Consider the following 17,397-nt stretch of genomic DNA (forward strand, 5'->3'; position numbering starts at 1 on the left):
GGGGAATGCGTATGACAGACAGTAGGTTTGCCCAATGGAGTAAGAGGGGGCGGTGTCCTGGTGGCTGGCGGCGCGCGGGGTTGACTTGTTTGATTTTAACGGATTTTTTTTTCCTCTGCCTTTCCGTTCGGCTCGAGCTTCTCCCTTCCCTCCCCCTCAGCTCGAGTCCTCGAGAGACGCCAGCGCCACTCGGTACTATCCACCCTGTACCAAGTACGGGGCTCAGACAGTGTGAGTGTGAATTTGTCAAGAGAGAAAGAAAATAAATAAATGTTCGGCATGAACCGGGAAACGGGCCCAGGCCATGCGGCACTTGGGGCCTTGCGCTCCTGCAGGCTGGGCCTCCGAGCTAAAGTATTTGGTGACCCGCGAGACAAAGAGGGATGCCGGTTGGATAGGCCGAAGATATGGTGGCGGAGTGAGGGTGGCGGTGTTGAGCTTTAAGTGGGTAATGGGACCGATGGAGGACGAGGGGCTTCCTTCCTGGAAAAAGGAGGCGGTTCAGCAAATCCTAAATCGAGATCGGGGATGTACGCCGGTGGGGTAGGCCTTTTTCAAGTAAATGTGACGGTTGTAAGATGGAAGCGGTAGGGGGGAAAGGGTGGGGGCCTCCGGTGGACGGGCGGAATGTTAATGCCCTGGCGGCTCCAGCTTCAATGGCGAAGAAGGGGGATGGAGAAACTGGGCCGCTACCTCCGGCAGAACAATGCACCTTGCACCCGAGACAGCAGCTCTTGGACCCAGCACAAGTCCTTTTAAATCACCTATTACAATCGAAAATGAACCTTTCACCTGGATTTTCGAAAACTATTAATCTAACGAACTCCAAATATTTTGAATTACTTTTCAAAAGAAAAACTAATTACATATTCGCCTTAATTCCCACACGTCCATGAAAAAAACTGAACATTTCCCAACGATTGATTTCCCCCTCCGCCCCACAAAAATATCTTTACTCCCAGAAGCCGGTTAATTCCCAAAGTTCCATTTCGGATAAAGGTACAACTTGATTGCAGATGGTGTGCATGCTTGATTGAATATGTAGGCACATATTATTTACCAGTTGAAGGTAGATAACGCATGCTTCGCCTGTTTCTTCAATCTGTTTTTAAGATTTTCCCCTTTACTTGTAGCCAGCCTATTGGCAAATCTAAGCCACAAAATGTACTGTTATCTAAATTTACAGTTCAGTCATAGTTGTTTATTTTTCCAGCTGGCACTTTTGTGCAAAATATAAATTTGCATTTTATCATTTAAAAGCTATTGTGGAATTACAACAGCTTTAATGCCACACTAATTTCTCTATTGTTTAGCTCTGATTCCATGGTCAAGATAATGTTTGGTTTGTAGTCATTGAATTTTGTTAACTCAATGCATCAAAGAATTTGATGTATTTATGGCTTAACATGTTTCTTACCAACTTTTGCAGGGGATTCCCATACAAATCAATTGCTATGCAGTACAATGTGTTCGGCGTGGCAGCCATTTTAAATAAGCAAGATCCCATAAAGAGGGATGGAGTGAATGGCAAACTTAAAGGAATTGATAGTGGTGGTTGATGTAGAATGTTGGCTAAGCCACTTGAGTGATCCATTGAATTGCTTAATGATTTTTTTTGTGCGTAGGTCATGCATTAAAAAAATATGCAACAGCCCTTTGATACTGTACTGAAGTGTCAGCCTAAATTGTGTACTTTAAGATATTAGGATGTACTGTATTTTGATAGTGAAATATTCTGGGGGCTTAGTTGTCTGTAGATTTGCTGCAATTTTGACTTTTCTATCTACTCTAGATAACTTGACTGATTTGTACAAGCAAGAAAATATTTTTTCTTCCTTTTGTATCCACGTATAGAGATAATTGAAATTTTAAACTGGTGAATAATGGGATATATCCAAGGATTCTTTGTGAGGCAAGGGATGAGATTGCAGAGCCTTTGGCTTTGATCTTTGGTCCTCACTGTCCACGGGGATAGTGCCAGAGGACTGGAGAGTGGCGAATGTTGTTCCTCTGTTCAAGAAAGGGAATAGGAATGACCCTGGTAATTAGAGGCCGGTTAGTCTTAGTTCAGTGGTTGGTAAGTTAATGGAAAAGGTCCTGAAGGATAGGATTTATGACCATTTGGAAAGATGCACCTTAATCTGGGATAGTCAACACGGATTCGTCTTGCCTCACAAATTTGATTGAATTCTTTGAGGAGGTAACTAAGTGTGTAGATGAAGGTAGAGCAGTTGATGTCGTAGACATGGATTTCAGTAAGGCGTTTGATAAGATTCCCCATGGTTGGCTCATGAAGAAAGTAAGGAGGTGTGGGATAGAGGGAAATTTGGCCAATTGGATAAGTAACTGGCTATCACATAGAAGACAGAGGGTGGTGGTGGATGGAAAATTTTCAGACTGGAGACCAGTTACCAGTGGTATACCACAGGGATCAGTGCTGCGTCCTCTGCTATTTGTGATTTTTTTTAATCAATGACTTGGAGGAGGGGGCTGAAGGGTGGGTCAGTAAATTTGCTGATGACACCAAGATTGGTGGAGTAGTGGATGAGGTGAGGGGCTGTTGTAGGCTACAAAGAGACATTGATAGGATGCCGATCTGGGCCGAAAAATGGCAGATAGAGTTTAACCCTGATAAGTGTGAGGTTATTTATTTTGGTAGGAAAAATGTTGAAATTGGATTACAGGGTCAACAGCAGGGTTCTGAGGAATGTGGAGGAACTGAGAGATCTTGGGTTCATGTCCACAGATCTCTGAAGGTTGCCACTCAAGTGGATAGAGCCGTGAAGAAGGCCTATCATGTGTTAGCGTTTATTAACGGGGCTTGAGTTTAAGAGGTTATGCTGCAACTGTATGTGACCCTGGTGAGACCACATTTGGAGTATTGTGTGCAGTTCTGGTCACCTCACTATAGGAAGGATGTGGAAGCATTTGGAAAGGATGCAAAGGAGATTTACCAGGATGCTGCTTGGTTTGGAGGAAAGGTCTTATGATGAAAGATTGAGGGAGCTAGGGCTTTTCTCTTTGGAGCGGAGGAGGATGAGAGGCGACTTTAATAGAGGTTTATAAGATGATGAGGGGGATAGATAGGGTGGATGAAGCTGTTACAAGGGGGCATAACTATAACGTTCAGGGTGGGAGATATAGGAGGGCTGGAAGAGGTAGGTTCTTTACTCAGAGTGGTTAGGGTGTGGAATGGACTGCCTGCTGTGATAGTGGAGTCGGACACTTTAGGAACTTTCAAGTGGTTATTGGATAGGCACATGGAGCACACCAGAATGACAGGGAGTGGGATAACTTGATCTGGATTTCGGACAAGGCTCGGCACAACATCGAGGGCCGAAGGGCCTGATCTGTGCTGTACTGTTCTATATTTTATGAATAGTGCGCCAATTAAATGAAGCTTGGGACCCATGCTAATTTTAGGTGGTAATATCACCTGTTTCGAACATAGAATTTACAGTGCAGAAGGAGGTTTCTTTGTTACTGGATGTGTCAAGTTGGAAAGTACTTCCTTGAGCATTTTGAACTGTTTAAACAAGTGTTTAAATGTTCAGAATGCTGGATTGTTAAATATGCAGTAACTAGCTGGTGCTGCACTTAACAATGCACTTCACTGACCATGCTTCTCTTTAAAATGCTGAGATGCAGGAAACTTTCCATTTGTGCTGAGCAAATTTCTTTGGTTTGACAGGTAAAGTTGTATGTAACAGTAAAAAGACTGGGTTTTGCTTTTGCAGTGTTAAGTTGGCGATGGTGACAAATCAGTGTCCTTAAAATGGTTCTACGTTCAGTGGTTCTGTTCATCCTTTTGTTACTGTGTCAAAATTTTAAAAACATTTGAATACTGAAATAAAATAACAGAATTATTTGGATCAGTCAGCATCAGCAGTCGGGAAAATAAACGAATGATTCAAATTTATAACTCTTTGCTGTTGCCTGACACTTAGATTCTTAGAATCCCTATAGTACAGAAGGAGGTCATTTGGCCTATTAAGCCTGCACTGACCCTCTGAAAGAGCACCGTACCTAGGCCCACGTCTGCACCCTATCCCCATAACCCGGTAACCCCATCTAACCTTTTCGGACGTTAAGGGGCTATTTAGCATGGCCAATCCACCAAACCTGTACGTCTTTGGACTGTGCGACCAAACCGGACCTGGAAGAAATCCATGCAGACACAGAGAGAACAGACAAATTTCACACAGACAGTCACCCAAGGCTGAAATTGAACCGGGATCACTGGTGTTGTGAGGCAGCGGTGCTAACGATTGTGCCGACCCAAAGCACCGTGGCAACTAAATGCCTGGCCAGTTTTAGACATCACAAAAATCGATGAGGAAAGCCCATCTCAATTCATCCTTCCATTGAAACCTTGACCATCTAAATGCTGCTTGAATAACACCAGAGCTTTCAGTCCTTCAGTCACAGTTTTAATTTGACTTGGTGCTTGGGCGTAACATTTCTATTATACTTTTAAAAACATCCCTCTCGTGCCTCTATTCATTACTTAAGAGTCAAGAATTCCAACTGGAATTCTGGCAGAAACGATGCATGTTTAAGTGTACCATTCCGTAGAAGGTTTTTCTACTTACAGGCATGCCCTTGGATACATTCAGTGGCTTTCAAATTGCATAAAGTCCTTATGCTGATGTCAATGTTCGTTTTGCCCACGTTCAAGTTGCTGTTTATATCTCTATTTTTTAAGGAGAGTGCAATTAATTTACATTTATATATTTCTTTTGTAGAAAACATGCAAGATGAAACACAAACAGATAAAGGGAACATAGTGTTGTGAGAGTGGGAGGAATAGGTCAGGAATGCACAAAAAGCCAGGATATTAGAGTATGTGGAAGGGTCAATAAGGGTGGTAGCAATTGCAGATATAAATATAGGATTAAGGGGCAATAATTTTAAATACAATCTGTTGGGGAGCAGGTTGACCGGAAAAGGCAGTAGTGGTGAGTGAATGGGAACAGGAGGCATGTAGATGAGATTTGAACAAGTTGGATGTTTTTGGAGGGTGTTGGCTGAGAGCTGGCAAGAAGGCCAGTAGATTTTTTTAAGCAAGTGTCATTTCTAGGATCTTATAACGCACAGATTTAAGTAGGTCTGATTGATAAATTATCCTGTTGCTAATACTCCTTTTTCGAGACTACTCGGCTGTATTTAATTGAAATGTGATTATTTTAACTTTGGTCCGAAATTTTCATAGACATTATTACATCTCCCGGACCAGTCCCGCAAAGCACCTTTGTGGGCAGCACAGTTGCTTCTCGACTTGGGTCGCTGTCCATGTGGAATCTGCACGTTCTCCCTGTATCTGTGTGGGTTTCTTCCGGGTGCAACATTTTCATCTCACAGTCCAAAGATGTGCAGGTTAGGTGGATTGGCTATGCTAAATTAATTGCCCTTAGTGTCCAAAAAAGGTAGCTGGGGTTACAGGGATAGGATGGAGGTGTGGGGGTTGGGTGCTGTTTCCACGGGCCTGTTCATACTCAATGGGCCGAATGGCCTTCTGCACTCTAAATTCTACGATATTGCCATGTCTCAAAAACAAAAACACTAAAGAGCTTGCTCATCACTTTAGAAATGTATAGATTTTTTTTTTTTAAATTTAAATTTAGATTACCCAATTATTTTTTCCAATTAAGGGGCAATTTAGTGTGGCCAATCCACCTACTCTGCACATTTTTGGGTTGTGGGGGCGAAACCCACGCAGACACGGGGAGAATGTGCAAACTCCACACAGACAGTGACCCAGGGCCGGGATTCGAACCTGGGACCTCAGCGCCGTGAGGCGGTTGTGCTAACCACTAGGCCACCGTGCTGCCCTTAGATTTTAAATTTTACAAGTAATATCCTATATTTCATTGTTTGGTATCAGATTGACACAGAACAGAAAAGAGAGTTCAAAATAAAGACAGAACAGTGGGAAGGAAAGGGTGTTGAACTTGCAAATAAATGGGAGGGGCAGTTAGGTTACTAGACGGTGGAGTTGCTCGTAGTGTTTGATCGCTTGCATCCTGACTTTTGGTTTTTGTCTGCATCTTTTACTGGGTGACCCTTCCATTTGGGATGACTAAAGTTTGAGGATGGAAAGGCTATAAAAATTACAGCTGCCTGCAGTAGCCCGATTTTGTTTTCAAGCTTTGAGTAGATTAGTCATAGGAAAGTGAGGGAATTCTTCATGGATTGAAGAGAGATTGCAGTGGTAGAAGGCAGCAGTGAAGAGAATTAACCAAAATTATATTTAATTTAAGTAATATTTATTGTCACAAGTAGGCTTACATTAACACTGCAATGAAGTTACTGTAAAAAGGCCCTAGTCGCCACATTATGGCGCCTGTCGGGTACACGGAGGGAGAAATCAGAACATCCAAATTAACTAACAAACAAGTCTTTCGGGACTTATGGGAGGAAACCCATGCAGACACAGGGAGAACGTGCAGACTCCACACACAAAGTGACCCAAACAGGCATTGAACCTGGGACCTTGGCGCTATGAAGCAACAGTGCTAACCACTGTGCTACCGTGCCACCCATTTAGGTCGGGGTTATTCCTCCTGGTCATAACTGTATTCTTCCTTCTTTCATTTGGTTGTGGTCCACATCTTTTACACTCATCTATTTGTTGCAAGCTTTGCAGAATGTTTATATGTTGAGAATAGAATCATAGAATCCCTACAGTGCAGAAGGAGGCCATTCGGACCATCGAGTCTCCAACAACTGTCCAAAAGAGTACTCCACCTAGGCTCACAGCCTCTGCCCTATCCTCACCTTTTGTCACTAAGGGGAATTTAGAATAGCCAATCACCTAACCTGCACATCGTTACACTGTGGGAGGAAACCGGAGCACCCGGAGGAAACCCACACAGACATGGAAAGAATGTGCAGACTCCACACAGGACAGAATTGGACCCGGGTCCCTGGCTTTGTGAGGCAGCAATGTCACTATGCACAGGAACTCTGGGATTTGGGTACTGTGAGTAGACTGACCTGGAAATTCATGTTTCAGTTCTCATTGTACAATATATTTAAGGACAGCATGGTAGCACAGTGAATAGCATTGTGGCTTCACAGCGCCAGGGTCCCAGGTTCGATTCCCTGCTGGGTCACTGTCTGTGCAGAGTCTGCACGTTCTCCCCGTGTCTGCGTGGGTTTCCTCCGGATGCTCCGGTTTCCTCCCACAGCCCAAAGACGTGCAGGTTAGGTGGATTGGCCATCCTAAATTGCCCTTAGTGTCAAAAAAAGGTTAAGAGGGGTTATTGGGTTACTGGGACAGGGTGGAAGTGAGGGCTTAAATGGGTCGGTGTACATTTGATGGGTCGAATTGCCTCCTGCACTGTATGTTCCATGTTCTAATATCAGTTATAGCCGATAGCATTCTGGTTTTGTGAATACAACACTTCAGGTGAGTGAGAGGTGAGATAAGGGTGCATAGTGTTGGGGGTAATATATTAATGTGGTTAAAGGATTGGTTAATGGGGTGGCGCAGTGGTTAGCACTGCTGTCTCATTGCGTCGAGGTCCCAGGTTCGATCCCGGCTCTGGGTCACTGTCGGTGTGGAGTTTGCACATTCTCCCCATGTTTGCTTTGGTTTTGCCCACACAACCCAAAAATGTGCATGGTAGGTGGATTGGCCACGCTAAATTGCCCCTTAATTGGAAAAAATGAATTGGGTACTCTAAATTTTTTTAAAACGGATTGGTTAACGGGCAGGAAGCAGAGAGTGGGCATACATGGAGCATTTCCAAGTTGGTAAGCAGTGAATAGTGGAATGCTGCAAAGATCAGTGCTGAAACCTCCACTATTTACCACTTAAATTAATGATTTTAATGAAGAGTCAGCGAGTTAGATACCTAAGTTTTCTGATCACACAAAGCTAGGTGAAAAGGTAAGCTGTCAGGAGGGCACAAATGTTGCAAAGAGATATAGACAGGTTAGGTGAGCGGGCAACAAGATGACAAACTTAATGTAATGAAGGGATATGTGAAGTTATTCACTTTGGAGGCAGCACAGCACGGTGGCTCAGTGGGTTAGCCCTGTTGCCTCACGGCGCCGAGGTCCCAGGTTTGATCCCGGCTCTGGGTCACTGTCCGTGTGGAGTTTGCACATTCTCCCTGTGTTTGCGTGGGTTTCGCCCCCACAACCCAAAGATGTGCAGGGTAGGTGAATTGGCCACTCTAAATTGCCCCTTAATTGGAAAAAATGAATTGAGTACCCTAAATTTTTTTTTTAAATAAAATTTTTTAAAAATAAATAAGTTATTCACTTTGGTCTTGAGAATAAAAAAGAATACTTTTGAACGGTGTGAAACTTGTAAGTGTTGATGTTAAAAGAGATTTGGTTGTGTTCGTACAAGGAATGCAGAAAGTTAGCATGCAAGTACAGCAAGCAATTAGGAAGGCATTTGGTATGTTGGCTGTTGCAAGGGAATTGGAGTACTTGCTAAAATTGTACAGGGTTTTGGTGAGACTACATCTGGAGTGCTGTGCAATTTTGGTCTTCACATTTAAGAAAATATACTTGTATTGGAGGTGGTATAGCAAAGGTTGGCTGTCCTGCAATGAGTGATTGAGCAAATCAAAGCTATATTCTCTTTGTTTAGGGGAATGAGAGCAATCTTATCAAATGAACAAGATTCTGAGGGGCTTGATAAGAAATGGCGGACCAAACGCAATGGGCCATAAGGTTTACCCCTGCTCCTCCTACTGGTGTACTTATGCAATTTATATTAAGTGAAATGTTGGTACTTCCTCGGGGAACCTTTCTGAACCTATTTTTAATCTTCAAGCAATATGATAGCTTGACATTTTTAATGTAATAATGCAAGGTAGGATAAATAACAAATTTTATAGAATGGTTTAGTAGTTAAAACTTAAAAGGAACTGAATTACTTTACTGTTACATACCTCTTAGCAAGGATAATTTTTTGTGTCTCTTCCAACAGTAGAATTACAAATATGATGCATGACTTGATCTGGCGTTTTTGACCAATTTCCCTTATGTTTTGTATTAAACTGATGAGTAATAGGACAATAAATTATTTGTTTTATGTAGAGAATGTGATGGGGATAATTGACCTTATATATGTGACATCATTTTGTTTTACTTAATTGATACCCTCCAATACCAGGAGTGACGAATATTTCTTCTTCATTTTGGTGTTCTCTGGTTAAAGTGCGTTCTCCAGTCACTTAGTTAGGTTTGGACAGTTAAAATTGCTAATTTGATGCTGATTATTTTTTCACAGTTCGAATGTATATAGTAATAAGATTGTATTCTTCTAACCAGTCCAACTGACAGAAAAAGTTCTGAGATCAAAATAAAATTCAACACACGCTTGATCTAGATAGGACTTGGTGCACACCAATGCATTGTTTGCAGCTCCTCCTGTTCACTGGTATTGTTGGTTCTAGGGATCTTGGCTTTTCACTTGCCTCTTTCCCAGACAGCATGATGTATTTGTATGCTTATTCTTTTCACAGGTGAGCTCTTTTTGAAATGTCAAACGACCAATCTTGCTACAGTAACGGTTACCAAGCAGAGCTTGATCTCATGGCTGAAGAATGCAAGGATCATGGGGATGACAATATAAGAACCAACTTAATTGTCAACTATTTGCCTCAGAACATGACACAGGATGAGCTACGAAGCCTTTTTGGTAGTATAGGCGAGGTGGAGTCTGCCAAGCTCATTCGCGACAAGGTCGCAGGTAAGGACCTTTCAGGTAAAGCTGCAGCCGTGGCTGCTTTTTTTCCTCTTGGATAATATTTGTATGCAAATCTTTGGGAGCCAGTTTAAATATATGTTTCTTATGAATTACCATGGACATGGAGCCAGTATCTGGAATATTGAATCAAGCAAAGCCAAATGTGAATCATTTCTCATCTAGTTTAAGGTGGGAGGCACATAAATTGATCTTCTGCCACTGACGTTTTCGGGGGGTGTTTCACTGGCTCGTTTTCTTCGAGTACAGTGCAATTCTGTCTAATGTAGACAGAATGAGATTAGATTGAAATTAAGCTTGGAGAGCTTTAAAACATGGAAACTTGTCATCAGAATCTCTGCCTCAGAAAACGATGAGCATTACTTTTCAGTGCATTGGATTTTTAAGATATGATTGCCACATTTACACAGTTGTCCAGAAAAAATGCATCTGCCATATTGAATCTTATCATTCTACATTGAACATTGTACTAATATCTTGGGGGCTCAGTTATTCTGATATTCGGAGAATTGAGTACAAGCTAGGTAATTGAGGCTGAGAAATAAGTATCTTCGGGTGAGAGGGTGTGACGGCCATGTAAGTGACTATTATGGAACACTCTGCTTTTGCCTATGTCTACATTTTAAAATGAGATAGACTTGCACTGCTGGAAATCTTTTTACAGATACGATAGTTGAATGATTTTGATGTATTTTATGTGGTATCCTGAGATTTCCTTTTAGATGTACAGGTGAAACTGAAAAATTATGGAATTTAAAACATTTTAGAAAATTTACTTTATCTCAATTTGGAACTGACTGTACAGAGCAACAAGCGTTATGTTGGTGCAAGCAGATCTTAACAGAGTGACTGGATGGGTGATTTAATTAACCTGATTATCACTGAAAGGGATCTTGCACAATTTGGCTTTCAAATGTTCATATTTGTTTCTGACTCTGTTTAATTCATTGTTTCAATAATTGACAGTACACTGTAGTCAAGGTGACCAACTTTTTGAGTTTATGGACCAATTCTTGTTTTTCATCTAGATTAATTGAGAGTCTACAATTTATCAGCCTTGATGATCAGTTAATAGCTTTCGTATATAAAGCCTTGTGGTTCTATTTAGTTAACAGTTCTGGGTCTATTTTTGTAGCTGCTGATAACTAGAGACATCCTTACCCTAATGATGGAAGTTGGACTGGAAACCTGGACGTTCTTGAGTTAAATAAACCTTTGTGTCTCAGGTCCAATTTTTGTTTTCTCTTTATTTTTCCATGACATGGGCAGCACGGTAGCATGGTGGTTAGCGTCAATGCTTCACAGCTCCAGGGTCCCAGGTTCGGTTCCCGGCTGGGTCACTGTCTGTGCGGAGTCTGCACGTCCTCCCCGTGTGTGCGTGGGTTTCCTCCGGGTGCTCCGGTTTCCTCCCACAGTCCAAAGATGTGCGGGTTAGGTGGATTGGCCATGCTAAATTGCCCGTAGTGTCCTAAAAAGTAAGGTTTGGGGGGGGGGGGGTTGTTGGGTTACGGGTATAGGGTGGATATGTGGGTTTGAGTAGGGTGATCATTGCTCGGCACAACATTGAGGGCCGAAGGGCCTGTTCTGTGCTGTACTGTTCTATGTTCTATATATGTGAGTGTCATTGGCAAGTCCAATATTTATTGCCCATCTTAATTACCTGTGAATTTAGTGATTTACTAGGCCACGGCAGTTAAGAGTCAACAGCATTGGTATGGGTCTGGAGTCGTGTATAAGCCAAAACAGGTAAAATGGCAGATTTCCTTCCCTAAAGGGCATTAGCTGAAGCAGGTGGCTTTTACAAGAATAGTAATTGTCACTGGTGGCTAGTTTTTATATTCCAGACTTAATAATTGAATTCCGATTGCATTGGCTACCATCGTACGATTTGGGCCCATGCCCCCAGAGCATTAGCATTACTAATACACAAGTGTCCCTACCAATTTCAATAGAAGGGAAAGGAGAAACAACTCTGTTGTTTTCAACTCCCCTAGTTTCCTGCTCTGTTCAAAATGAGGTATCAGGTGCTGTTGAGGTTTGGAGTTTGTCTTGTTTAGTATCGTGCACTGTTGATTAAAGGAACACTGCCACATCATCATTGTAAATATAGATTAATGCAAGTTCATGGCATGATCCAGTTTAGATTTAAATAGGATTTTCCAACATTATAAGCATGTTTCTCCTGCCCTTTCTCCACAGTGTTACTCTTTATTAATCATTTTGTATTTGACAATATCTGTAATGGATGCTGCCCCTTATTAGTTTCCTAAAATTAGACAGGTATTCTAGCATTTACCACTAACGACTCAAAGAATGGCAAGACCATCCCATCTAACAACTTTGGAAGACAGATCAGGAAGAGGGTGCTGGGGGAGGGGTCGGCATGGATGCGTATGGAGGCGGCGGCTTGTAAGGGCACCAGTCTGGGGGCGTTGGTAACTGCGCCTCTGCCGCTCCCGCTAGCGCGTTACTCCACCAGCCCCATGGTGGTGGTGGCCCTGAGAGTTTGGGCCACTGGAGGCGGCATGCGGGAGCAGTGGGAGCATCGGTCTGGGACCCAATCTGTGATAATCACCGATTTGCCCGGGGGAGCATGGATGGGGGGAGTCCAGTTATGGCGGAGAGCGGGGATTAAGAGGATGGGGGATGTGTTCATAGAGGGGAGCTTTCCGAGTATGAGGGCAATGGAGGAAAAGTTTGGGCTGGCGAGGGGAAACAAATCCAGGTATCTGCAGGTGCGAGACTTCCTTCATAAACAGGTGTCAACCTTCCTGCTCCTACCGCTGAGGGGGATTCAGGACGGTAATTTCCAGAGGGTGGATAGGGGAGGGGAGCGTCTCGGACATCTATAAGGAGCTTATGGGGTTGGAGGAGACGCAGACCAAGGAGCTGAAGCGCAAGTGGGAGGAGGAGCTGGGAGGTGAGATAGAGGATGGTTCATGGGCAGACGCGTTGAGTAGAGTCAACGCATCCGCAACATGTGCCAGGCTCAGCCTGATACAATTTAAAGTAGTGCACCAGCTCACATGCAGTGGCCCGGATGAGCAGATTCTTTGGGGTGGAGGACAGGTGCACAAAATGTGCGGGAGGACCAGCGAACCATGTCCACATGTTTTGGACGTGTCCAAAGCTTAGGGGATTTTGGCAGGGGTTTGCAGATGTCATGTCCAAGATTTTAAAAACAAGGGTGGCGCTAAGTCCGAAGGTGGCGATTGTCGTGGTGTCAGAAGACCCGGGAATCCCGGAGGAGAAAGAGGCAGACGTTCTGGTCTTTGCTTCCCTGGTAGCCCGGAGACGGATACTACTAGCATGGAGGGACTCAAAGCCACCGAAGTCCGAGACCTGGCTATCGGACATGGCTAGCTTTCTCTGTGTGGAGAAAATTAAGTTCGCCTTGAGAGGTTCACTGTTAGGGTTCACCCGGAGAGTAGTTTAGGTTAGAGTGCGGGTAGTAAGGGTGGAACCTGTACGAAAGGTAAACGGCTTTTGCACTATGTTTATGGTTTCATGTATATTGTCTATTTTGTTGTTGTTACTATACCAAAAATACCTCAGTAAAATGTTTATTTTTAAAAAAAACTTTGGAAGACAGAATAACCAACTTTCAAAAGAATTGAGTCTGGAGTAGGTGACATATTAGATGCTTCCACTGACAGCAAGGGAAACACGTTATGCTATCGGGTAAGTACTCTTCAGATAGCATTGTGCACAGATTACATTGTGCACAGATTAAAATATATGTTACTATTCAGCCATCTGGATAACGGACACAATTTTGAAAGTGCAAAATCTTTGGTGCTGGGTCTGTGCCATTGCAGTTTGTGGGGTTGGATTTAAAAGGGAATACGAGCATGAAAGCTTAAAGAATCACTGATTCTATAAAACTGAAAATATCTTTCGGGTTTAGTCTGTTAATCATTAATGGCAGTTAATTATTTTTATGCTGGATGTTGAATTTAGTGCCTTGTTTGTTTCTGTCGTAGCTTTATTATTTCCATCCATCTTCATGCAGTACAATTATGATTCATTGGGGATAGTTTTAATTCTTCACTTGACCTACATATTGTTGTGACCAGAATCAAGAGTCCTGTGTTACCTACCTGGTGTCAGGGTTTGTGATAGCTCATCTGAACTGCAGAGGAAGTGGGAGGGGAAATATCTGGTTGTCGTAGTCCACGTAGATAACGACGTAGGTAGAACAAGGATAGTGGTTCAGCTGAGGGGCTAAATTAAAAAGCAGAATCAAAAAGATAATCTCCGGATTACTACCTGAGGCATGAGCTAATTGACACATGGTCAATAAAATGAAAGAGATAATTACGTGACTCAAAGGTTGATGTGGGAGAAGTGGATTTTAATTCATGGGTCATTGGCACCACTACTGGGAAGGAGGGAGCTGTTTTGATGGGACGGTCTTCACCTGAATTGTGATGGGATCAGAGTGCTGGCAAATTGCATAACTAGAGCTGTAGATGGGGCTTTAATCTAAATAGTGGGTGGGTGGGAGGGGGTCAGTTACATGGAACATTAAATGAGAAGGTAGTAGTGCAGGTTAGTGATGAGATGGATTTTTACCAGAAAATAAAGGGAAGGGACAGAATGTGTGAACGTCATGTTGTACCAAGGAATCAGACAAGAGTAGGGAAATTTGGTAATAGAACAAGTTAAAGGCTTGGTGTTTGAGTGCATAAAGCATTCAGAACAAAATTAATGAGTAACAACACAAATGCTGACAAAGGTTTAATTTGTTGGTGATTACGGAGACATGGTTATGACGAGACAAGGTCTGGGAATTGAATATCCGAGGGTACGCAGTTTTTCGGACAGATAGACCGAAAGGAAAAGGTGGTATTGCAGCTTTGCGAGTAAAGGAAGGGATCGGTGCTTTAGTGAGAAATGATATATGCACTGAAATCAAGATATGGGATCAGTCTGGTTAAAAATAAGAAATAGCAAAGGAAATATGTCCCTGGTAGGAGTAATTTATAGGTCCCCAAACAGTAGTTCCACAGTGGAATAAAGTATAAACCACAAAATATTGGAGGTTTGTAAGAAAGGTTCGACAATAATCATGGGTGATTTTAATATACAGATTGGATTAATCAAATTGGCACGGGTAGCTTCGAGAGAGAGTTCACAATGTATTGAAGATTGTTTCTTGGAGCAATATGTTGTGGAACCAACCAGGGAGCAGGTTATTCTAGATTTGGTATTGTGTTATGAGGAGGGATTAATTACTAGTTAAGGATCCTCTAAGGAAGAGTTATCATAGTATGATAGAATTTCAAATTCAGTTTGAGGGCGAGAAACTAGAGTACCACATTAGCCTTCTGGAGGTGATTACGTAGTCATGAAAACATATTTGGCCCAAATGGACTGGGCAAGAAGACTAAAAGGTTGTAAAGTTGATGAGCAGTGGCAGTTGTTTTAAGGAGATATTCAGTTCCAAGATCCATTTGGTCCTTCACCTTTAGTGGTAAGAAGGAACCAACGGCCTCTGCCAGTGGTTCCTTAGAGGAGTGTGGCATTGATCTCATCTTCCTTTTCAGTGGATTTAGCAACTTCTTCCCAGCATGATTATGAGGCAGAAAAATGGATACCAAAGTATGCAGGCATTTACCATCAAAAGTAAATTGATCTCACCTTTGACACGTTACTCTCCAAACCACTATGTGCTTGCACATCTTTAAACGGTTTAACTAAAATGCTTATTGAGCTGAAATTCTTCTGGTTTGTTCAGTAAGTGCAGTCAGTGGATGGGGGGGGAGGGCATTGATCACTCTGGTGACCTTTGATTGCATGAATACGATTCAATGGATTGGAAATAAGATGGAATGCCTAGCTAACTTTCTTTCCTTGTCCTGACATTTCAGAGACCATTGGAATATTTCTTTACCTCTCTCCCGTTCACCCACTCCCCATCCCTACATATCTCTCCAAATAACTGACATTCTTGTATGGATCTAAGACTATTTGATGTACTGTGACATTCCATGCTGCTCATTTATTGACTAAGTCAGTGATGGTAACTGTCTAGTGTTGTCTATGCTTTTTCATTGCAAGAAATTCGAATAATATCAAAGTAAATGTTTCCACTCCCAACTCTGCTTTGTCCCCCATCCAAAACAGAAGCAGCCTTTGAATTTCTTTAGGCTTTTAATCCATATATATCTATCTATCTCTCTCTCAATATATATAATTACATAGTTTAAATTTTAAATCTTTGTAAGCATATTTAAAATGAACAGTAACTACTGTAGTTGAATTGCAGTGTGGCTTATCCTTTTTGGACCTATATTTTTAGTTTTGTTGCAAATATCTCCAAATATTTGCTGATTACGATATCCAAAAGGAGCAGTGGATTTGTGTCAAGTTTGAAGAAATCATAACACTGAAAGATATGAATTTTTAGCGGTTCAAAACTAATTTGTAGGCACGAAGCATTTGGGCAATAATGCTTTAAAAAATGTTTTTTTTAAAGTACAAGATAATATAGTCAGGAGGTGGTGATATACTTGTATTGTCACTGGACAAATCAGAGGCCCAGAGTAATGCTCTGGAGTCCCAGGTTCAAATCCCGCCACTGCAGGTGGTGAAATTTGAATTCTATAAAATATCTGGAATGAAAAGTCTAATGATGAACATTAAACCATTGTCGATTGTCGTAAAAACCCATCTGGTTCACTAATGTCCTTTAGGGAATAAAATCTGTCATCCTTACCTGGTCTGGCCTACATGTGACTCCAGATCCACGGCAATATGGTTGGCTCTTAACTGCCCCCTCAATTAGGGACGGACAATGAATGCTGGCCTAACCTGCGACGCCTACGTCCCACGAACACATTTTTTAATAAGTTGATAATTCTTCACTATTGAACTTAAGCAGAGAGTTGGTGGGCTATTTAACTATTAGCCAAGGGAAGAACAGGGATGTGGTCAAATGTGTTCGTTGATGCTTAGATTGGTGTTTTGCCAGGGAAGGGGCGATGTTCACCGGAAAATAATGAGTGTAAGCTTTGGCTTCCGCTGCCAAAGCTGGTTTGGAGTTGGGTTTGGAGGTGAGAGGGCAGGGGTGAAGAGTGGTGTGCTTAGCACCAGAGCAAACAGTGCATTAATCCATTAAGCTTTTCAGAATACCAAAGTAGATTAACAGTCCTTTGACAAAATCCACCATAAATTATAATTATACTGAACACTTGTAAACCCGAACATGTGCCGGAGTGTGGCGAATAGGGGATTTTCATAGTAACTTCATTTCATTGTTAATGTAAGCTACTTGTGACACAGAGCCTAATATTAAAAAATTGTAATGCTTGGAAATGACAGATTACATGTTGCTTAGCTTCCTAATGTGGTGGACATGATGTGGAGATGCGGGCGTTGGACTGGGGTGAGCACAGTAAGAAGTTTTGCAACACCATGTGAAAGTTCAACAGGTTTGTTTCAAATCACTAGCTTCCAGAGCACTGCTCCTTCCTTAGGTGAATCCAGAGGTAGGTTCCAGAAACATTTATATAGACAAGTGAAAGATGAAACTTTGAATGCGAGCAGTTGCAGGTAATTAAGTCTCCCATCCATTGACTCCATCCACACCTCCCGCTGCCTGGGAAAGCAGGCAGCATAATCAAAGACCACTCCCACCCAGCTTACTCAACTGAGGAAGGAGC

The 17,397-nt window shown here is 42.4% G+C and overlaps 1 protein-coding gene across 2 annotated transcripts in view; it reads left to right on the forward strand.

Annotated features, from left to right (window-relative positions):
• The first annotated feature begins 51 nt into the window (after positions 1–51).
• Positions 52–17,397, forward strand: part of LOC119953361 (ELAV-like protein 1) — a 31,881-nt gene continuing 14,535 nt past the window's right edge. Inside the window, exons 1-2 of one of the 2 annotated variants that reach the window (XM_038777548.1) lie at positions 52–231; positions 9,489–9,730. In XM_038777548.1, coding sequence (XP_038633476.1) covers positions 9,505–9,730 — 226 coding nt within the window. In that variant the 5' untranslated portion in view covers positions 52–231; positions 9,489–9,504. The remainder of the gene's footprint in view (positions 232–9,488; positions 9,731–17,397) is intronic. The other variant, XM_038777549.1, reaches the window with a different exon arrangement.

Source organism: Scyliorhinus canicula, chromosome 18 (assembly GCF_902713615.1).
Source record: "Scyliorhinus canicula chromosome 18, sScyCan1.1, whole genome shotgun sequence".
NCBI classification, from domain to species: Eukaryota; Metazoa; Chordata; class Chondrichthyes; order Carcharhiniformes; family Scyliorhinidae; genus Scyliorhinus; species Scyliorhinus canicula.